General features: G+C 34.6%; 1 protein-coding gene across 7 annotated transcripts in view; it reads right to left on the bottom strand.

The window, feature by feature from the left end:
* EML1 (EMAP like 1) overlaps positions 1 to 23,397 on the bottom strand; it is a 121,910-nt gene that overhangs the window by 13,458 nt on the left and 85,055 nt on the right. For 4 of the 7 annotated variants that reach the window (XM_084520724.1, XM_084520727.1, XM_084520722.1 and 1 more), the window contains 9 exons: positions 19,133 to 19,161; positions 17,722 to 17,748; positions 14,422 to 14,551; positions 10,125 to 10,274; positions 8,090 to 8,159; positions 6,226 to 6,336; positions 4,275 to 4,370; positions 3,605 to 3,739; positions 2,003 to 2,102 (listed from right to left, as the gene is read on the bottom strand). In XM_084520724.1, coding sequence (XP_084376850.1) covers positions 2,003 to 2,102; positions 3,605 to 3,739; positions 4,275 to 4,370; positions 6,226 to 6,336; positions 8,090 to 8,159; positions 10,125 to 10,274; positions 14,422 to 14,551; positions 17,722 to 17,748; positions 19,133 to 19,161 — 848 coding nt within the window. The remainder of the gene's footprint in view (positions 1 to 2,002; positions 2,103 to 3,604; positions 3,740 to 4,274; positions 4,371 to 6,225; positions 6,337 to 8,089; positions 8,160 to 10,124; positions 10,275 to 14,421; positions 14,552 to 17,721; positions 17,749 to 19,132; positions 19,162 to 23,397) is intronic. The other 3 variants (XM_084520728.1, XM_084520723.1, XM_084520726.1) reach the window with 1 other exon arrangement.

Here is a 23,397-nt window from a genome sequence, read left to right as displayed (position 1 = left end):
TTCATTTAAACCTTTTATGGGGATTTAAGCTAAACTCTTTGATATCACACTTGAACTGCAGCGTGATGTCATCACACTTGAACTATGCATGTTATTAAAAAAAAAAAAAACAAAAAACAAACAAACAAACAAAAAAAAACATAACCCAACCACTTGGTATCCTCCAAGGATGTTCCACAGCCATCAGACACCTAACTTGTCCTGAAGTCTATGTTAGAAGTCCTTTCTGGTCTGGCAGAAGATGCTGAATCATGTCCCAAAAGAGCTTGTACCTCTTTATTAATGAGCTTAGTGTCTTCGAGCACCTTCTTAGTCTTAAAACATGTTCAAACCAGCTACATTAGATTGAATATCTCAAATTTGATACCCATTACAATTGCAAAATACAAAGAAGCTATTGTTGGTGATTCCCGTTACTTAAACATGCACTTTGCATCAAAACCTGGCTAACTTTAGCACAAGTGAGGGGCTGATGCAAATTAGGAAGACAAAATGCTTTTTCCATTATAGAGTCACATTTGCTTCTAGCCACATCTACAGATATGTATGTCAGTTATGAATGTTTTCAGTTCAGAGAACTTCTTGCTAAGGGTTCTCTGAAATGGTGGAAGCAGCCCTCACCTGAACATGCAGCTCTAAATCAAAAATAGTGAAAACACAGAAAATAATCTGTAATAAAATAGAATATCAAGAATGGACTTTTGTTCCCATCTGAAAAGAACCACTAGAGGTGAGGAGATCTTGCAGCATACAAATAACTGTCCTTTGTTTCTGGGAAACAGGGAAAGACCGCTTGCAGTTGAAGCAGAAATAAGTCTACTGGCACAAAGGCAAACCAGCATCTGAGCACTGCACTGACCCTGCCATGCCAGCAGCTGCCACTGTCTCCCTTGTTTGTTGGCAGTCCAAAATAACAACCAAGAACAGGAAGGAGATGATACTATGCAATTTCTAAACTTTATTTGGAAGAAAATGTGTTCAAGTATCTTGCTTTAAAATATCAAAGGAAAAAAGAAATGAAGAATAAAAGAGAAGCTGAGGTATAAAAATGATACCCATCCCTTTCCACAGCAACGTCATATATACCGATTGCTCAAAAGCACAAACAGAAAACTAACAGTTTTAGTAGCTGGTAGTCTTCAGATGAAAAAAGTCTATAAACACAGCTCAGTAAGGTCCAGCTGTGTAACTGATTCACCATGTTGCTCCCAGGTCTTCTGTCCTTCATCTTGAGTATCCTGGGAGAAGGCACAGAGTAAACACGAAGCTCTTGTCCATATCCTTTTCTTTTATACTAATAAGGCCTCCTTTAGGGGATTCTCCTTATTTCTATGCATGGCACCTCACATACTAACTAAACGTTTAAGATGTTGTTGCTGTTTGCCTTCCGGCAGGAAATTATCTTCTGCTGCCTAACATAGTCTTTCCTTACTAGAAAATGCTTTTTAAGAAGTTTGTCCTATCCATCTGTTCTTTTGAAATAAAACTGAGGAATTCAATTAAACCTGCATATATTTAACTTGGCTCCCTAAGGAAACAAACAAAGCTATCTGTTGTCTTTTTTAAAGTATATATCAATAGGCATAATTTTTGCCAACACTGCACTGAGTGATGATATAAGAGATTTGAGATCATCACTTCGGTTAACTGTGTTTCTTGCTGTCACCTTAATTAAGGAAACGAACTTCTCCTTCAATTACTTATTACCAGTAAAATCCATGATTGCTAGCACTGCTCCATGATTCACCACTCACAGGGAACACATTCTATACAACTTTGTGCTATGGCAGTCAGGTGTATGTTGGAACTAGATGATCTTTGAGTTCCCTTCCAACCCAAGCCATTCTATGTTTTTTAAGAGCTGGTAGAGAATTCAGACTGAATTGGTTTCAGAAAAGAACTCAAAATAAACAAAATCTTTTCTTCTTAAAATGAGATTATGTTTATGTAAAATCCAGTCTTTTACAATAAAGAATCACTATTAGCTTCAATCTTGTCTTACCTTTCCCCCAAACCAAAATGTTTCCACTTGAGTCTCCTGTAATAGTATCACCATTTTCAGAAAAGGTCACACACAGGACAAACTTTGGCTTCTCTTGTTTCTGCACAGTTATGAAAAATACACAGTCACAGCAAAACCCAGTCATTTTAGCTGTATGCGTTTCAGTATTTTAATGTAGTCTAACACAATTCTGTTACTACTTAATCGTCTTCACAAGAGTTAAATACATTACCACAGTCTAAACTGCTACTTTGTGCAAAGGCAAAAGATGTACCAGTTGAGCTTGGTGTCCCAAAACTACACACTTTAACTACAAGTTATGGATACATTCCTGCAGGGAGTGAGAAGGCATGCCAGCTTTTAACACAAGACCAGGAATGTTCTGACACAAACTGAATCCCCCAACTCCCTCCTCATCCCAAAAGCTTTAAGTATTTAAAATGGCCGAAGATGCAAGTAAATTCTATATTAATAGAGTTTTTAACTCTACGGTTTCTAGGAGAAAACATATAATGGGAAAGTCAATCTGCAGTGTAAAAATCCAGAAATCGTCTCTTGAAAGAAGGCTAAGGTTCACTAATGGAAACGTTGCTTTGAGACCCTGCGTTTAAGTTACTGACAGCAACAATTGGTGAAAAGGATAAGAGGACAAAAAAAATCACTAGCTAGTAGTGTTTAAGGACATGATTTACAAAGTTTGTTGACTACTAGTTTGTATGGCCTCTTTTCTTCCTCAAACAAGGAACTGTTATTAAACTAGGGCCACCAGAGCTTTACATTTGCAAAAACCAAAATGAACAACAGAACCATAACAGAGGCAGAAATCTGTCCAAGTAGCCTAGAAGTTAAAAATAAAAATGAAAAATAAAAACTAACAAAATTTAAATGCTTTATCTCTGCATCTCGACCTTATTTCACACAAAGTACATAAATTGACATTGCAAAATAGTTGTTTTGACTATACTTGCAAGTCACAACTCTGCAAGCAGTTAAATTGGCCCTACTGTAGTTATCTGCAGTCATTGCGACACCCCTCATTTGTGCATGCCACTGCTGTAAAGCTTAGTCTGTATTTAAGAACAAAACCAAATCAAGGCCTTGAAATGAAAATATTTAACAGATAGTGTCCAGCTCAGTCTGTATTTCAATTACATAAGTCTAGGTATCTGAGCAGAACAGAGGTAAAGGAAAGAATACTCAGTCATGTAATTTATAACCGAACTAGAGGAGGTTTTGTCTTTCCTTTGACAAAATATTTTTTTTAAAAGGCATATGCCACGTTGTTTTTTTTTTTTTGTAATTTAAAGGAAGCATAAGGAGTTTTAAGGTATTTTTATTTTGTTAGAGTAGGGAACTATAAAGAATATAGGAAGAGGAATGCAAGGAACAGAACGATAACTGCACTCCAAAACTTCATTGTGATGACAGCCCATTCAAAAGTCTCTGTGCCATACCATGAATGCTATCTAAGGTTCTATAAAATTTCAAATTTCAAAGCAACATGATTATGTTGCTTTGATTTCCTCAAACTTTATTAACTCTTACTACTGTATGACTGTACCATTACTATAAACACAAAACTAAAGAAACATGTTATTTTACCTCAAATAATCCTTGCTTTTTAATAAGGGAATTCCCTTCTAGTGTCCAAAAATAAAGGTGTGATTTTCCACAAGTAACTATTATATTTGTATCAGTAGGGTGAAAATCTGCAGCAAATACAGCTTCATTAGAGCACTTGAAAGGAAAAAGAAAAACATTGTATCAAAATTTAAAAATCAAAGAAAACAAAACAATATGAAATTGTTCTCTAGTTAGATAAATTGATCAACTAATGTAAGAAAAAAATTTGAGCCATTCACTTAATAGCATAGATTGAAATACTTTGATAGGATATTCTGAAGCAAAAAAGACTGAAGTCAAAAAGATTACTATTTTTAAAGATAATTTTGAAGGATAACTTTGTTAGTATCAGATAACGAATCATTCTTTATGAAGCTTAGTTTAAGGTGCTTCTTTTCTGCACATGGTCCTACCATTATTTCCCAGACTTTTCTAATAAATTGTAGAATGAATACAACAGGAAAATAAAAAAGAAGAAGAAAAAAAAAAAAGAAAAGAAAAAAGCTATTAGGATAATCTCAACAGCAAGAGGAAACATGCATGTTCTTCATGTTCTTTGCCTTTTATATAATGGAAATGCTAAAAAGTCACAAGAAATTGCAAGAAATCCAGATGTCCATAAGTAGTACAAAATATCTTATTGCAACACCTTGACATCTGCCAGCTTTTCTTCTTTCTGCCAGTCCCACACTGAAAGCACGTGGTCATTTGAGTCATCCACTGAACACAGGCTACTTCCTCCATTCTGAAGCAAAACATGGAAAATATTAATACATCCCCCAATAAACATTAGATATGTATTTATATGTTTCTAAAATACTTAAATAATCCTCTGTAGTTTAAAATCATTTTTTTACATTGTTATACTTCTACTTATCCCACAGATCTTCAAGAAATATAATTATTTATAGTACCACTGAAAAACAGGGCTAAAAAGGGATCTCAAAAAGGAACTCTGGCAAACTGTAGACAAATAGACTTTGGCAGGAATAAGGTATGAATCTCTTTTTAAAAATTCAGTGATGCAACTTCCCAAGGCAAACCACACATTATCCATATTATTAAGAAGGCACATTCATGATTATATGGAGTTTGTTTCTTGCAATTTAATCAATTACTTCTTGTCAGATCTACTATGGACACAGGGATCAATTTCACTCTTCATATAGGAATAGTGGACCAAAATCAGGGAATATTATAAAAAAATAAAAATGACTTATTCCTGACATGTGTCTTGACAAAGATGAAGATGGAACTATGACAATAGATAGAACTATGACAATAGATCCATCTTCTATCAGTCTTTCTCATCGTAATGACCCTAATTCATTCAGTCTTACTTCATGCAGCATATTAGATAGACTCTCCATACCCCTTCCTCTGGGGTGTGAATCCCGAGACTAGAGGAGGAACTCCAACCGGGACTCTACCTGAACTGAGGGGAGCTGACTGGTAGCACAGGTCTCACTAGTGATGTTAAGTGCTGAATAATCACCAGATCTTTTTCCAAGTAGCAACTCTCTAGAAGGTAATTTTCAGACCTTTTTTTTCCTAATTTGGGAGGGGATTCATTCCTAGCCTTCTGTGTACAATGGAATAAACCATCAAGTAACTTCTAACTGCTTTCCAGCCCATTCAAATATGATTTATTTATTTATGTTGTTCCTGGTATTAACCATGTCAGCTTTGACTGTGGATAAGCTTGCTGGAACAGGCTGAGCCTGTGGATACATGAGCCTTCTTTTGGCAGCACTGCTGACAGTCTTTCTCCTGCCACCCATACTACAGCCACGTGTTGCTGCCTCTTGAGATGAGCCAACACAGAAGTTTGCACTATCACAGAGTGAATCTTTTCTGGAAATAAATCAATTTTAGAGCGGAAAAAAAGACCCAAAGAAACTATTTGATTTTGTTTATGTATAATTTTGCTTGATCGTTTTTCTAATGCGTTAGGTCCCAATACGTATCTCAGGCACAGCTACAAAAATAATTGTGCCAACACAAATCAAGAGGTGAAATGAACAGGAATTAGTAGCCTGAAGACAGGGCTGTTTGAAATGAGAAATACAACACTGATATAGATTGGGAAGTGATACTCAAAACAAGCTAAGCTATGACTGTGAAATCATAGCATAAAGCAAATACATTAAACACTTGCTTTCTTGTATAGCATCTGCCAATAGCAATCCTCTGCAATAACACATTTTATCCTTCAAAGCCGACCTTGATCTGCATTCTTTTACCTTTGTAGCGAGCCAGCTCTCTCAATTCACTCCTCTTTTTTCTAATTCATTTAAAATATTGTCACCCATATTCCTGCAACTGTTTGTCCCTGAAGAACTTAATTGCGTGTTATGGTCTGCACGTGGTAGACCTGAAACTGCTGAAATATTGCTAACTTTAATAATGACAAACCATTGGAAGCAACTGGGCTACAAACCATTGGAAGCAACTGGCTACAAGGTTTATTCCACTAAAGAAGCAGCTAAAGGGAAAAAAAAAAAGCATGGATATTTGCTTTGGTCACTGAAGCTAAATTTGCAAGCCTTCAAAGACCTGTTTGGCAAACACTCTTGGTATGACTCTTTTACTTTACTTACAGATTTAGAAAAAGCAATGCAAGTGACGGCTCGGTCAAAAAACCCCATTCCAATGACATGCAGTGTATTCAGAGTTACAGAATCCCAAACACGTACGTGTGGTGGTAATTGCTATAAAATAGACACAGAAATAACAGTTGAGAGAATGGCAGCAAAAAATATCAGAATTGGAAAAAAAAAAAAAAAAAAGTGAATGGATCCAAATTACATTTTAAAACTATTTAAGGTATGAAAGCTATCATAACTTCTCTAGAGCCAACTGTATAAGGACTGAGACACTACAAATAATTTACTGATTACCATGCCTAGGATCAATATCTGGGATTAAGTATCTAGAGTTCACAGCATTTCAAGTCTCAGTGATCTTTGGTAGCTCACTGAAGTTAATGAAGAATGTCTTAAAAACATTAAGTGAAAACCATTGATGACCTTGCAACACGAGACCTACTGGTACGCTGAGGACCATCAATGTAAAGCGAACAAAATTATTCTGGTCACCATCAAACGACAAGTACAAAAAAGATCAAGAATTTCTAAACTGTAGGCAAATAGCCCAAGAACAATTCATCAAAACGTGATTCCTCCTTCCTCCTCTCAATTCCTGACTTGTGTAACACAGACAGCCCCACACGTTAAATGTGAAGACAGAAATGCATCTCAAAGCCACTAGAGGGCAACCCCAGGAAGTACATGCTTACTAAGTTTTATTTTAAAAATGGCTATGTTTAAAAACATAGTGTCTTCATACTTTACAAGAAAACAACGAAGGCCATATTTTAGTTCTGTGTTTCCATGCCTTTTCAAATGAAATAGCTTTTATTACATATATATATATATATATAAAAAAGTAAAAACCAGTCGTCCTCTCATAAATTGTGAAATTATCCTAAAAAAATATCTATTTCTATATTTATATAAAGATTCTCTACATATATACGTACATATGTACATATACATATATATGTATCAAGCTTTCAGGTTTTATTTCACAAATACAGTCATGAAAAATTGCACTTATGAATTTTAAAAAAGTACCAGAGATTTCTCCAACACACAGTAGAAAATAATATTTGATGTTACTCAACTAAGTTATCTTTAGATAAACAAAATCCAGTTGCACAGTATAATGTTTTCCTAATTTACTTATACTATCCATATTGAGGATTTTTTTTTTATCCTGCCTTAAAATTCTTTTGACATCTACCCAAAATTTTGCAATAGTTTTGCTACAAAGTCAGCTGCGTTTATGCTGAGCAACTTTTTATTCATTCATTTCCTGCCCCTGCTTGTATTCATTTTTTCTCACTTGTCAGCTCTTTGAGGTGAGGTTCATCATACTATATTCAAATAAATTCCTAGCTTACAACTAAGCTTTACAATAATAACGATAATAATAAACGATTATTCTTGTCTTGATGGTGGCAAGAATATTTTATTTTTTTTTTCAGCAACATAAAAACATAAAACCTTTTTTATTTGTACTTTGGGTTTGGTAGCTGTGGTCAGAAATGAAGGGGTGTAACATACAATTTAATCTCCTTTGCTTCTCCTCTTTTCCCGACATCCATTTTCACTCTCAGATCTCCCTTACAGGCTTATCCTTTCAAGTCTCTTTTGGAGACCAACTCCCAAATTACTTTGGTCTTTATAAGTAATGGAACCAGAAACCAGACTGATCTTGATAATGGAACAGGATAAATCTGACATTGTGCAACAGGCACTCTCAAATTAAATTTTGTTTGTGTTCAGTTGTAAAATTTTAAACCAGTTTAACTGCCACATGAAAAGGATATAGCATTTATCTTCTCGGTAACATATTCCTGTGAAATAAAACCAGTTATATGTCAGCAAAGGAGTTACTCACTTTTCCATCCTTAGATGTACCTGCAACTTGACCTGTGGCTATAGTGATCCTATCAGGATGGACAGCCAGGCTAAAAAAAGCAAGACAGACAGAGGGCAAACTTATAGGCACTTACTATATATTCCATTAGATTTTTGCTTGAGCATGTAGTAAACAGACTTATTTTAGTCATACAAAACACAGCACACATGTTAATATTTTAAAATCATAAAAACAGAACTGGTAATTATTGTCATGCTCTTTCACTCCAAAAACTTATGAACAAAGTGGTAATTTGCTTAAGTCCTAATACCTCAAAGCATGTATCAGACAAGCACCAGTCTCATGATGGGACTCATCTCACCTAGATTTAACTGCTTACAATGTATAAGGACTTCATGATTTGAGCTAGTTATCTAATTTCAGCTATGTCTCATCGAATGTTGTAGAGATACGGTCAGCATCGTAAATGCAGTCTAGTGACAGTCTTCCAGACCAAACATATTTATCCACTCAAAGATAAGACAAATTGCTCGCTAGACTTTGTTAACCAATGTACTGCAGCAACTCCTCTGGGGTGATACCAAATTCTTCTCAGTAATATTTTTTAAAAGGTTACTAAAGGAGCTTTTTTGTTTGGTGTCTTTTACAAAAAAAAAAAAAAAAAAAAAAAAAAAAAGTAGTATATAAAAATCAGAAATCTGATAATGTAACTTCTAAAATTAAAACTGTAAAATTTACCAGTATTAATGTCTCTAACTAGAGTACAGCCCACTTTTGCCTAAATTCTATCTTAATTCTTCTTTCACTGCATCTGCTTTGCATACAGATCTAGAGGCAAAGTACCCTGAAAAAATGAACTGTGGCAATAATTCATTTAGCTTTATGATGTAGAAATGTATCCCCTTTCTAATAAAACAAAGATTTGAAATATCTAAAGAATCAGAAAATTTTAAAGAGATGAGATGGAACAGGTCCAAGTTAAGATCTCCTTTTAAAAGGGGTAGATTACACAAATAATTCAGTTTTATGAAATGTGCTCACAATGCAAAGATTTGATTATCAGTTCTATTTTTGGCTTTCAGTGACAACAGGTGTTTCATAAACCTTAACTCAAAGAAAGGATGTCAAACTCAGTTTACATGTTAGGGTCCATCAGATAATCTGGGTGCTCTTTTTCAGCTACACTCAGCAAGTAGACAGATACAGTCAAGATAAACCATATGTTTATTTATATTTCAATTCAATGATACTGATATTTCCTGATATCTAATATCCTCTAAACTTAAACACAGCAAAATCGCTTTGAAGCTCAAGCTGGCATGTCTGAATGACAGCAGACAAACCAGACTGCTCAGGACAAGTTTGCAGGATATTTGCCATGATGTACACGTGCTTGAAGACTACCAGGGAGACTGCAGATGAGATTAAAACTGTTTTACTGATTAGACTGAGCCTAAAGGACCAGACCCAGATAAGATGAATTTCATAATTCAATCCTACTTCAACAAGGATGGTGAGTAAAAACAGAACAATGAAGATTAGCAGATCTATAGTCAGATTTCTACATTTTTGTATTCTCAATGTAGAAAGTATATCACTTATGGAAAATAAGTTTTCTTGGGTAAATACAAGTAGGAATTGTTAGCAACTGAGAGAGAGAAAAGTGGTAACTTGGAGAACATCTATAGAGCAATTGCATATAGACACCTCCAAAGTAAGCAGCACAGCACATACAGGAGCACAGACTTCAAGGCAGGCTTTGCAAGCAAAGTCAGGCTCTGCTGAGGGACATATCCGGATATCCTCAAGTCTTTGAGACCGAATCTTCACAGCAGTTGCTTTGTGATGACTAGATTAGAGCTATGAGACATCCTTACCATGACTACTATCAGAGCTTTATTTGATTGTGCAAATGCCTTGTCAGGCTTAAGGAACCAACATACGCCAGGTTAGACTATATGAAATGTTCAAAACTGTTACAAGAAAAGAACAAAGTATTACCAACCAAATACTGTTTTATGAGAGAAAAATAAAAGTACAGTGGATGACTTACCACTTCACATCATCGTTATGACCAGTGTAATGTCTCTGAAGTTGTTCTTCAACATTGAATAACACGACTACAGATGCAATAAAATATACAGTTTCGCCCGTTGGAAGAAGATAGAGGTTACTGCGACAGTCCCGACCCCGATATCCATAGCTAGCATGTTTGTCAAGATGCAACAACATTATATATGAATTTAGAACATTCAAAATAAGGAAAAATGAAACAGATTTTCTGTCATGTATTTCCTGATAGGCAGCATCCCTTGGCTTGAGCACAGCTTTATCACTTGAGACCCTTCAGAACTCCCTCCCTTCCTACAGCAGGGAGAGCTAAAGCATTTCACCATCTGAGTGCCTGAAAACCTATATATCATACAGAAAATACATGGTAAAATAGACAGAGGCAGGATTTTGTAGGCATACTATCCCCTCAGCATCTTCTGAATTTCTCTAAATGCCAGACTAAGGAAACATTAATTTTGTCCCAAATGTATTTACTATTTACACTGGTTGACCAGTTAAAATAAAAATTTGGACTTGGTGAAAACATTAATAAGTCCTTCAGTACATCTCTCTGTATTACATTAGGATTGATTACATTATCCTCTGTTCAGGTTGATTGATTTCATTATTCTGGTCATTACCAACCAGACGGATAAAAAAACTTAGAAGGGTTGCATCCTACGTTATTTTTGTAGCATTTAAAAGGCAGTGGCCCAGATTCTTATGCTAGTCATATCAACACTAATCTAAAATTAATACAATGAACTAAATGGAATTAATCCAGAAATAAATTTCATTTAGACTGAATGTTAATTCAGCCAAATTATGTAGTTTTATTCTTATGAAGAGTCATTAGGGACTACAACTATTTTGGCTTTCCCTTTTTATGGGAACAGAGAGGAACAGTATCAGCAGAATCTTGGCAAAACAGCAGCGTTCTAACTCAGTCAATATGGAGAAACTGGCTGTGGGAGATGTATAGGAAGGCACTGAAACACCAAATATCTGATATTAAGAAGATATTTGTGCACTGTTCTCCATGGCCAAGGATAATGCAGACAAACTAAAACACCCATGTTAACTATAGGTCCTTACTGTATGATCATGTTATGTTATTCCTGAAACAGGAACTTAAATAACAGCTTGCTGGGTTTGTCTGTTTATTAAATATAATAGAAGTAGTGCTGCATACTCAACCATTAAAATACACAATCAAAAATAGAGTTTTTAAGTTCCCAAACTGGAGTTTTTCTGCCAAAGTTCCTTAAAATTTCACATATTCAAACCTGAAGAAGTGAAAACAACAAATATTTAGGTTATAAAATATTTACTATCAATTTCTAATCATAGAATATTGAAGTTATAAAATATTTATTATCAATTTCTAATCCGTCTGTAAAGATTAGAGTTACTACTTTAGATTGCAGGATTTTTTATTTGTTCAAATTTATTTTTCTTTATAAAGCCAGATACCATCATTAACTGAAGCAAAAAAAGTCCCCTAAGTTTAGCAAAATATAAGCAAGTTGATGATGAGCTAACAGTTTAAGATAGTGTAATAAATAAATAAATAAATAGACACACACATGAGGAAGAAATCTGTGCATAAAAATAGCCATTAAATGGAGAAGATCACATTCTTTGGGGAAAATCTCCCTTTTCTACCATTCTTCCTGTTGGGAACAATGCTTCATTCAGCCCTATGCATAACTGCTGTTGTCAAATACTCAGTTTTTCTCTAACAGTCTTTTATTCTCAAATTTAAACTCCTGGGGTTGATCTCTCCTTCTCCTTGCAGTTTCCCACCCTCTGATTTGGTGGCTCCAACTTTGATTTGGTGAGTTGGCACTTCAGCGAATGTTATCTTGACCTTTTCTTTTCACTCAGCCTGCAGCCTTTGTGTCAAATCTGCTTGCCAAATGAGCTAGTCTCAAATGGCTCTTTGCAGATCACAGCTCCCTCCCTGATGTCTCCAGTGCCGATGTTTCGCTCGGATTGCCCACTCTGCTCCAGCCCTGCCTCACACTTCATTATTCAGCATTTCTGTTTCTTCATATCTGAATATATCTGATTATCTGAAGCTTTTTTTTGACTTACTCAGATATCGACTAATAAGATTGTAAAACCCGTTTATGTTTCAGCTACATAGATTAGATTTTCTTGCTTCTGTTTCTCATCATAGACTGCTTTGCCCTTTCCACCTCTCCATCTCACCTGCAATATCTTGTTCCTCTATGCCCAATTTTACATTACAATGCATTTCTGACTATAATCCCACAGCCAGGCTGATTGGTCACTACAAAGATGTTTTCTCCTACTCCAGTTCTCTTATCCTCCATGCAAACAACTCGGCTTCTCCAATTTAACTGGAATGAATGCCTATGGTATTTTTGTTTTGTTCTGTTTTCTCTTTTTCCTCAAATTATCTTAGACTCCTGTCCCCACTTTATCTTATCATCATTATAGTCTCTATACTGGACATTATTTTACTTACTAATTTATTCCTCTTTGAGTCCTGTAGGTACCTAGACATAACTTTTAAGTATGGATATCATGAGTCAGTTTAATTCAAATGAAAAAAAAAAAAAAAAGGAAACCATTAGCACAGTATTTTTAGGAAAATATGCTTTCTCTTTAGTAACCATTTATAGTTAGTTGAAGCATTTTATTAATTCATACCTTTTCTATTTATAGAAAACATTTGTATTTTGGATTTTGCTAGGTACACAGATGCACACCTGGGAAGACATATGAATACTCAAACTAAAAATAAATGATTATTTGCCAGATGGAGTATTAAGTAAGCTTAAGTGAGAAATTAATGAAACTGAAATCATGACTTAACTCTAATTATCATTTCTTATAATAGTCTGAAATATTAACTTCATGTCACTGCTAATGACAATCTGCTTTGTGCTTTTTGCTTTATTGTTTCAGCAAGCACCTTAATGCTTTCTCCCGCATCATTTTTATGCCCTTTTTTACAGAGGACCTTGCAAACCTGAAAAGACATCTTTCCATTCTGTTGTCATGTATGGTGAGAACCTGCACAACGATTAGATGGTAGAATGCTGCAAGCAGTATTTATCACTGAAATCTCATCCATTTCATAAGTTTGTGATGGCTTTTTTTTTTTTATATATTATTTTTATTTTTTTGCTTTTTGTTTTAATTCATCTTCAAGTTATTTCTGTATGCATCATCTCTGCAGTTCCAGCAGAGTGGGGTTGAACCCACAAGCTCAGCTGCAATAGGAATAATAAGAATGGTTACTAAATCTGTCATTAATCTCTAGTGAATACAATGGGACTTTTGGAAACTCTCCGTGTGCATTCAGAAACCACACACAGTTCTATTTATACAACTTAGAAAAAGAATATTTGCAGCCTGCTTTCTTTTTTATGAAGACAAAGCAACTTCCTATTTGCAATGCTTGGGACCAAAAATGTATTTGCTTGAAATAGAGGTCATTATGAAGACTTCATCTCTTTAAACATAGTGGATATTACAAATAGACTCAGATCTTTTTGTGTTTATAGTTTCTTGAATCATCTATCACATATACTGACATTAAACAGAAATGAAAGGTCATTTTTTTTTTCCCCCAAGAAAGGATGGATTTTCTTATTATGAATTAAACTGAGACATGAAAATTTCTGTATGTGATGAAATACTAGATGTTTTTCAAGTCAGAAGTCTGTAATTATGTCTACTCAGATATTAATAGAAAACTCTGGTTGTTTGGCATTTACACAGTTTCAAATCTAAATGTAAGTATTATGTTATATACATATATATGTATATCTTATGAATTTTATTGCTTAGTACCTATCAATTGCAATACGGTATTCAATTCAGGTCTTATTCAAGTACTGAAGTTGGTTACAGCAACTCCTATATAAGACAAAGGTACACTCTTTACAAAATACAGTTTAAAATGATAAATTACTGCTTAGAATTAGCAAAAAACCCTGAGCTTATTTTATGCATACTCTAATTAATAATCACAGCTCACTACATTCTTACAATATACCCCATTTAATCTTCAGCTAATTAGCATGCTTCAAACACAACCTTCAGGCAACATTTAACCAAAATCTTCAGCTGCCACCCTGTACTTCACAAAGCGCAGCCTCAAGAAATGAACACCTATTTGAATGGAATGTTGCTTCACACCTCACTAATGAAACAAGCCCTATTAATAAAGATCTTGCTATACACTAGTTCTAAAACATATTTTAAACAAACCATTAAGAAATGACTGATTTCCCAGTAGTCCTCCAACACCAAAAGGATACACCCATTCCAGTTTAAGCCTCTTGGCTGGTAGCTCTACTTTTGCTTCCAAATTGTAAGATTCCACTTGCTCTTTGGGCATGTACATGGTAACAGGACGTCCACGAAGAAACATTTTTACGTATCCTTCCTCTATAAAAGGTCAAAACAGTTTAGAGTTACACAAAGAAAACATCAGTGGAGAACTCCAGTGCTCCTCAATCCCTTCCCACTTAGTTTGGTGCATTACAATTACAGAATGACATGCAATCACAAACATATAAAAGAAGCAGCTTATTTTTCCCTAAATCACAATCACTAGGCAGAATTATTACTTTTTTCTTTTTTTAGTAAAGTCCCTTTTTCCTCTCAATATTTTGAACAGAAGAATTAGAACTAAACAATGTCATGAAGAACTAAAAAACTGAAAGAATTGAAATTGAAACTTATTTTTGTAAAATGAATGTTACATATTACATTTTTACATATTAAAAATGAAGTGGAAAACATCAAAGATTACAATTAACACAGAAATGCCGCTTAAAATTAATTTTATTTTTTAATCAGTATTTACAGTGGAGCATCAGCATCTAAAGTATTTTCCAACACTCAGTTGCATTCTTGGCATATCAGTGTAAAGATACGCTTTACACTTGATACAGTGTTAGAGATACATTTGAGATAAGGAACATGAACAATTAGTAAAAAGAATCATGCTGATGTACATGCAAAAAAAAGGTGCGTTAAGAATTACTAAACATTGAAAAGGAACGACAACATTGACAGCACGTTATAGAAAGGAAAATGACATACAGGAGAGAAGCTACAAAAACTGTATTGGCTGACAGAAGTACACATTTCTAGAAGAAAACACTAAAAATAATGTGTTGAACTTGGAAGAAATATTTTGGGGGGAAGAGAAGCAGGGATTAATAACAGATCTGGAAGTACTGACTTGGGGACTTCATGGGGCTTATAAAACTAGGAGATCTGGGAAATGCCATGAAGGTCTGACTAGGACTTTTGGGAACTGGCAAGGCCAAAGTGGGTGTCCTGTGAACTTCTGGTGAAGTTTGTCCAGATTCAGAACGTGCTGGCTCTTGCTGCTCCATCGGCAGATCAAGGAATTCAGCCTTGTTCTCATGCGAATCAAGCAGTTTTGGAGTCAGTGACATCTGTAGAGTTACTAGACAGAATAATCACGGGCACAAAGGAAATGGAAGGGCAAAAGTAATAAAATCATGTAAATGAAAAAAATTATACAATTTAGGACTGTTAAAATTATGCTATGAATTGTTAAGTATCATTACAAGTATACCATTAGTTTTTATTTTGAAAACTAAGGCTTTATTTTAATTGGAAATGCATACATTAAAAATCCTGATTAAATTAACAAAAATTATTGGCTGAATAAATAAACATCATAGCTATGTTGCATTACCCAGACACGTGTATTCTGCCTTTACGCTAATTCATTTGGGAAAGATCTACTTCACCTGTCACAGTAACGTTACAGATATGGCTCTCCAAAAGCCCTCTAATTTACAGAATTCAGAGGTGTAACGAAAGCAACATAAAACGATGCTAAAAGATAGAAAAAAATACACACACAAAAAAAAACACAACAGAATAATGATGGTGATAGATGGTTGGAGCTCAAAATGAATGTTAAAATTGCCAGAATACTGAAATAGTTTTTAAAAATCTACTCTGATAGAACTGTATTGGAAAATAAACTAAAGAGGGTAGAGCATTAAATAGCAGAGCATAACAGCACTATTTGTATGCGCATGCAGCATCTATTTAATGAGCTTGAAACACATGCCAATGCTACTGATACTGATGCACTGGAAGTTAATAGATTTTCAGCAGTGACAGCTCTTGACTGTGCTTATCAAAGGCTGGGAACGAATGAAAGTTTAATTCACTGTGCTGCTTTTCTCACTTGAAACATCGTGGGACTCATACAACTTGCATTGAGCCATATAGAGTGGAACTACCCACATTTGACCTAGTCACTCAAAACTCCTTTTTAGAGTAAATAGGAAGAAACAGGTACTTTTACAGGAATTAATCACACTTTAAAGCAGGTGTCCAAACCCAAAGTATATAAATTACACCTTCAGTATGCCTGTATCTCTCCACTAACTATAAAGAGGAATTCAGTATGACTAGGCAAGGCACAGAAATCTATACTGTGTAGTTATTTCTAAAATAGGTAATCTAAATTACATTTGTTCTGATTTTTGATAGTAATATAAACTTATTATGTCACTAACCAATCTATAACCCTTTTATTTTTATAACTAAATAGTTTAAGACAGCAAAGTTCAGTATGTGAAGATACAGTTGTAAAGACAGACAAACTACAAAGACAGACCAATGGTGAAACTTCTAAACAAATGTATCTTTTACATCTGCAATTTTGTAAATTTTGAAAATGTTGAAAATAACAGTAAAAAAAAACCAGCTATAAAGAAGCTCTTAAGAAGGCATTTGAATGTTCCTAGGATCTGCAAAGCAGACACTACTGATCACAGGCATAAAATTGACAATGAATACACAGAGGCAGAAACTCTAAAAAAACTTTGCCCTAAGAACTTTTTTTTTGGCGAAATTTTAGATCTGTTGCAAAGCTGAGAGATGCTGATTAGTGGAAAAACTGTTAGGAATGAACTATCTCTAAACAGCAAGACAAATCTGTGATCTGTGATTATATCACAGACATAAACATGCATCAAAAATGTGCATATTTACACTGCAAATTCGCTACAGCTTTAGAAAACAATATGGTATGTTTACCAAATTTAACTCTGCAGTATGACATTGAGCAAAAAGCACTGATAAATTAGTTGTAGGCCTAGATCTGCTTACCCAGCATTTAGGATAATCTACGCTCTACTCAATATGAAAAAGCAAGGGAAATACCAAGGCTTCTATAATCATGTTAGGCTACCAGCAAAACAGCCAACAAAGGGGCAAATTCTATATGAATTCCAGCAAAAGTGCAGAACACCATTTCAAACACAGTGAACATCCACGTGTTGCCATATAGCTCTCTCAACATAAGTTTTTCTAATTCAAATTCTCCTGAAAAAAATCCACGACTGAATTATAACCCGTTCCTTTTTTGTACCTGAGGGTTATAATTTAGTAAATTGTATAATAGATGGTGTAATATTTTTGTTCTACTCAAAGAACCAGAAAAGTTTTAACATTGCAAAATGCATGCAAGTAACAAAATAGCTGTTCAGACATCAAGCTTTTATCGCGCTAGCACCATTTTGCTTCGAGAGCTATGAGGTTTTGGAAGTGACGCCTACCTTTGCAGTGTGTCACACGGCGCTTCCCTTGTGATTACAGAGACAGAGACAGAAGGGCTAGATAAAGATGTGTTTGAGTACAACAGTCTCACTAAATACCTGCTCTATGGGCTGTCCAGTGGTATTCTGATGGAGGCTACCTTGTTTCTTGTGAAACCCTGACCCTACTCCAATTCAGTAGGTTGTTAATTAAAGTCAAAACCCTTTTTCCTCCAGTCAGTGGCTCTGTTCACTTCCTCTATCATTAAAATACCAATTGACGCTTAATTATTCACCTACATGCTAGAAGTAACTAAAATATCAAGTGTAACTTTTAGAAATCAGTAATTTCAGTAGAAATTTTGTCCATCTGAGAAGAGTAAAAGTAGTGACGTATATTTAATCACTGATTTTTATCTACTGGGAAAGTGTCAGAAGAAAAATTATTCCAAACACCTTTGCATACATAGTACAAGAGAAGATGAAATGTAATTCAACAATTATGTATTCTGTATGAATCAGAAACTTTTTTTTTTTTTATAAAAAAATGTTTTCATGAAAAAGAGGTGGATTGTGATTGTATTGTCACAAAAGATTTAAGCACTTAGTTTTATATGTTACTGAGTTCAAAATCAGCTACAGTAAATCTTGAAGTACAGCTTAAGAGCTTTGTTGGATGCTGATCAATCAGCTTGATAAACAAGGGATTTTCTCCTCCTTCAGCTTAATGTATGCTTACTGTTACAGAACTATAAACAAGAATATGATAAATTTGACAAGTTAACAGTTTTTTCCCTTCTTTTTTTATAAGGAAGGTTTTATTTTAATTCTCTGTTTTTCAGGACAAAAATAACTTATGTATACTATTCAGTTTTGTATCTTCATCAAAGACAAGAACAAATTGTTTCACTTATACCTCCTATTTTGCTTTTGAAATCTTGTTATATATACAATAAATAAGGAGGAAAAGAATGTGATTTTCAAATTAAAGATAGATTTCCAAAGCTTAGCTACAAAACACCATCTTTATTTGCAATTTGATAAATATTATTATAAGGCATTGGGACAGATGTGGAATTCTTAAAAGAGAGCAATCAAATACAGTTAATAACGTAAGCTGACAGTGTCATAGCTGGAATGTAGCAAATGCTTTAATTAACAAAACATTAATACTGCTTTGAAAGGAAAGACATATTCGGTGTAAGTCACGGCCTTTTTCTTCGTCTTCTTACAAAGAAGAAGAACTTCTAACTGTAAAATAAACCTGCCGGGCCGACAAAAACTGGAGCAAAGTGCTAGACTTTTCTTTTTAAAAAATCATCTGTAGCCTGATGTATCATGCTTAGAGGCCCAAAACCATTTCCTGGACATTCACGGATAAAATCTATTATGTTATCACAATTTTCTGTTTAAAAATTTCAGAAGTTCTTACCTGCACTGAACATTGGTTCCTTAGGTTTGCTGTGAAAATAATGAAGACATTTCTATGTTACAAAGCTTACACAAAGTCTCCACGTGTAGAGCCATAAATGTAATAAAAAATAAAAATATGGAAAATATTAAATAATGAAATTTTAAATTTAGTTATTCATAATGTAAATCTCTAACCAGACAAAATTATAAACAGCATTCAGTATGGCTCCTTGATGACAGATACTAACACCTTTTTTTATCGTTCAATTCTCTTTCCATTCTCACAACTATGGATTTTCTCCTACTGCCAGATCCTCTTCTCCTGCTCTGTGATTTAAGGAGCAAAACAAAGTTTGAATGGTGCTTTTCCAAAGAGTTAACATAAGACATGGTTAACATAACCCAATTGGTTCCAGGTGAATGACAGCATTTGATAAAACCCAGGAAATCCAGCCATCATTATTAAAGCATCGTCTTTCTCAATGTAGTGCCTGGAAAACAACCTAAAATCAGTTTGTCTTTTTGTCCTCAGAAGACTATTTGGGAAAACTTGAGGGGAAAATACATGAAACATGGAGAAGGAAAAGAGAAAATATGAGTAACTGTGTGGATAGTAGTACCCTCACCAGAAAAAAAAAAAGAATATATATATTTTTTTCCAAGAAATGCCAGTAGTTTGTTTTCTTTATCCTTTGTCCCTCTATAGCTAAGCTTGAGAGCATTGTTTCTGACAAAACCTAAAGGAGACATGAAGCAGTTGTTTTCCTCCCAGTTCCATTTTCTTTGTATTTAGTAAAATATCTGAAATATCAGATTACTACTCTATGGTTCTTAGAGTTGTTCCCAAAAGGGCTGAAATGCCTCTAAGTTTGGTGGAGAAATGCATGAAAAGGATGAAGTATTCACAGAGCTTTGACATGCCATCTCCATATCAGATCCTAGACTGCAGTGAGCAGACAAAGAGCAGATTAAAAATTAAAAAAAAAAAAGGAAGAAATTAAACCTGCTTGTATTTTTGCACAGTTTTTTTGTTTGTTTGTTTGTTTTTTTAAAGTGTAAATGATGATTCTCTCTCTCTACAAAAGAATTCACAGCAAAGAACTTTGGAGTATTTTTCCTTTTCCTTTGACTTGACATTGCTAAGTTAAGAATGATACATTTACTTAATAATGTAACCAACCAAACTAAAAAAATCTGTTCCCATGGATATAGCAACTTCTCATAATACAGGCCTTGGTATTAATCATGCATCAAAATTCATGCTCCAAGCTGGCCTATACACAGCCAATCTACATCAATAGAAAGATGTGTTGCCATTGTTAACACCAAGATTAACATTTTTTTCTTAAGAAGATATTTATAGAAAATAAAAACTTTATGGGATGCAGCATTAGTCAGAAATGCTACAATATTTGACAAGAATCCCTAGCTCTGAATAGTCCACGCTGACTTACTCAAGCTAATCAAGCTAATGTGAAAGGCTGACTCACGACAGTAATAGAGCAAATCATGTGTACTTTTTAATTATAAAAACCCTAACCAGACACGCAGCTCAGAGCTCTGACTACTCCTTTTCCTTCTCATGAACTTGAATCACTTCCTACTTAGCTGACACTTGAAAAGGGCTTACCCCTTGCTCCGTGATAGGGAACTGGGACACCACATAGTAGCACGGCAGATTACAGACACCTCCTTACTAATTATTAAAGCTTCTTATAATGTCTTTCTATAGCATTAAGGTTTTGCATACAACTAGTTTGAAAAATAGTAATTTCATGATTGCCTTTTTATATTCCTGACATGCATTCTGCTTGAAACTTCACCCAGAGACCATAGTGTGAAAAAAAAAAAAAAAAAAAACACAATTCTGTAAGTAGCTTATATAATACCCTCTTCCTCACTCTTTCACACATGCAGCTAGTTTCAGGAGGACTTCCTTACCCCCTGACATATAGAATCACACTCATTTTTCTTCTAGTCCCATGACTCTTGCCTTATATTCTGCACAGTGGCCCAGCCTCAACAGGAAGCATAAGCAAGTCTTTACCCGGACTCTTCCACGGGATAAGGACACTCTTCAAGGAGTTGTGAGCTGTGGTTTTGAATGCCCTAAGGCTGCATGGGATACAAGTCAGGTCTTCTAACTCCTGGGAAAATTCTCTAACCATACAATTATTGCTCTAATAGTGGCATCAACATCACTAGCTGCAGCTAACACAACGTGACATGCGCTCCCAATTAATTCCTTAGGAAACTTGCACATTACTTAAGGATTGCGTCACTTGTACATGGGGCATGGGGCCTCCTCTTTGACTCCAAATTAAGTGATCTCTAATCAATGCTGTTGCTCAACCATCTGTGGCCCAACACCTGCAGAATTACACAACCATCAGATTTCTGTTAGATTAGTATGAAAAAAATTAAATATGTTGGGAATATCTTGATCAACCTTAAACGAGAAACAAACTAAGTTTGTTGATAACCATTATTTACATCAATGCTTTTCTCTCTCAGCTATTTTGGAATTAATCTTTTTAAATGGACAGTAGCACTACGTAGCTGCTAGAAGTCATATCCTTTCTTCATTGAGATAGTCACCAACCCAATTAATATTCTCACCTTATTTCTTTAGTAGCTTTAATATTAACTGATTTCAGATAATTAGCACCTTATGCATGCAGCAAGAAGTCAGAGATATCATTAAAAAAGAGATTTTGTGCAGCACTGTAGTTTTTTTACATATCTTCCATTTAACAACACAGATCAAATTCTAAATTTTGGGAAATTTTTCTGATGATTTTTTTTTGGTACAAAATAAAATACACAGAGAAAGTACACTGCTGGATTAGTGTACAATCATTAAAATGTTATTGAGAAACTATAATAAAATGGAAAAGCAATGAAAACTCACCATTGGCAGGTGTACTTCCTGTTCATATTCCAGAAACAAAAATCTTTCCATCTAATTATACAAATCTAAGTTTTTTAACAAAAAGTTTCCAAGTAGTATTTGTTTCATTTATAAAAAGACAGGGTTTTCTGAATGAATGAGGTCACAATATAAGGGCTGTTGCTATAACTAGATATGTACAGGGAGGGAAGTTACACGTATATGCAAAATTTAGAAGTAAAAATTCAGTCTTAGAAAAAACAATTGGCTTTACAAGATAAATATAGAAAAAAAAAAGCAGCTCCTTGTTAATAAATTCACTGACATACTCTCACAGCATAAAGTTATGCAATGTTGCAGCACTTCATAGAATTTCCAGTTGAAACTAACAGCAAACTTTTACCATGTCAACAGTCCCTCCACTGGTGGTGGTTGTTTTTTTTATTTGTTTTTCTGGTTTTGTTTTTGTCATCATCCTCCCCACCCCAAATGTTGTCTTCAGGCCCATTTGCCCCTAAAAGTGTTGACAGTTTTTGTTTTGTCCCCGCTTTCGTGGTATTCTATCAGATACATCGAGATATATATTTTCTGTGCTAGAAGGTTCTGAAATATTTAGGAATAGCTTTGTCCAAGTTGGCACATGCAGAAAGAGACATCACTCCTAAATAATCTAATAAAAGATTGATTTTCATGTAAACAGTGTTTAGGGATTATTTACAGTTAATTGCTACAGCATGATTGTTTTTGTGTGTGTGTTTTTTGTTTTTTGTGTTTTGTTTTGTTTTTTTTTTTCAATTATATATTGTACTTTTGGGAAATTTTAAGTCTAATACAAAATACTTATAAACAAACAGAAACCCACACCTATTCAGTACCATTGCAGCATTCTCATCTCTTCAAAACACACTTCTCTCCCCCAAAAGGTTATCTGTTGTTTATAATTATTTTACCCCCAAAAAATTAAAATAATCATACTTTGAAATAAAGTCAAATTTCCAGATGTACCAGAATGCCCAGTCCTGTAGAATTCTGACAGTTTATAAAAGTACATGCATAGATGCACAATGCCAAGTGGATCTTACACTGGGTAAGCATTTAGTTTATATAAATAATTACATCTTCCTCGGATACAATTTTATCATCTTTTCTCTGACGGTATTCTTAATTTTTGCACTATTTGCATAATTACCTAAGCCTCCAACAAAGCCTCTTAAACTTTGCATACTTGCAGGCTTGCTTCATAGCTGAAAACTTAAGCCAGGAAACAAACTATTGGTAATTTAATCACCCAAACTTAGGCTGCCCTTTAGCTCACAGCAACAGCCAATCCCCACATGAAGGGAAGATGCCAAAGGGATTAAAGGCAGAAGTTTTGTGCCATAGCATTGGCTCAT

Source organism: Aythya ferina, assembly GCF_964211825.1.
Source record: "Aythya ferina genome assembly, chromosome: 5".
NCBI lineage: Eukaryota > Metazoa > Chordata > Aves > Anseriformes > Anatidae > Aythya > Aythya ferina.
Note: the sequence above shows the minus strand (reverse complement) of the source record. Positions and strands in the feature narration are given on the sequence as shown.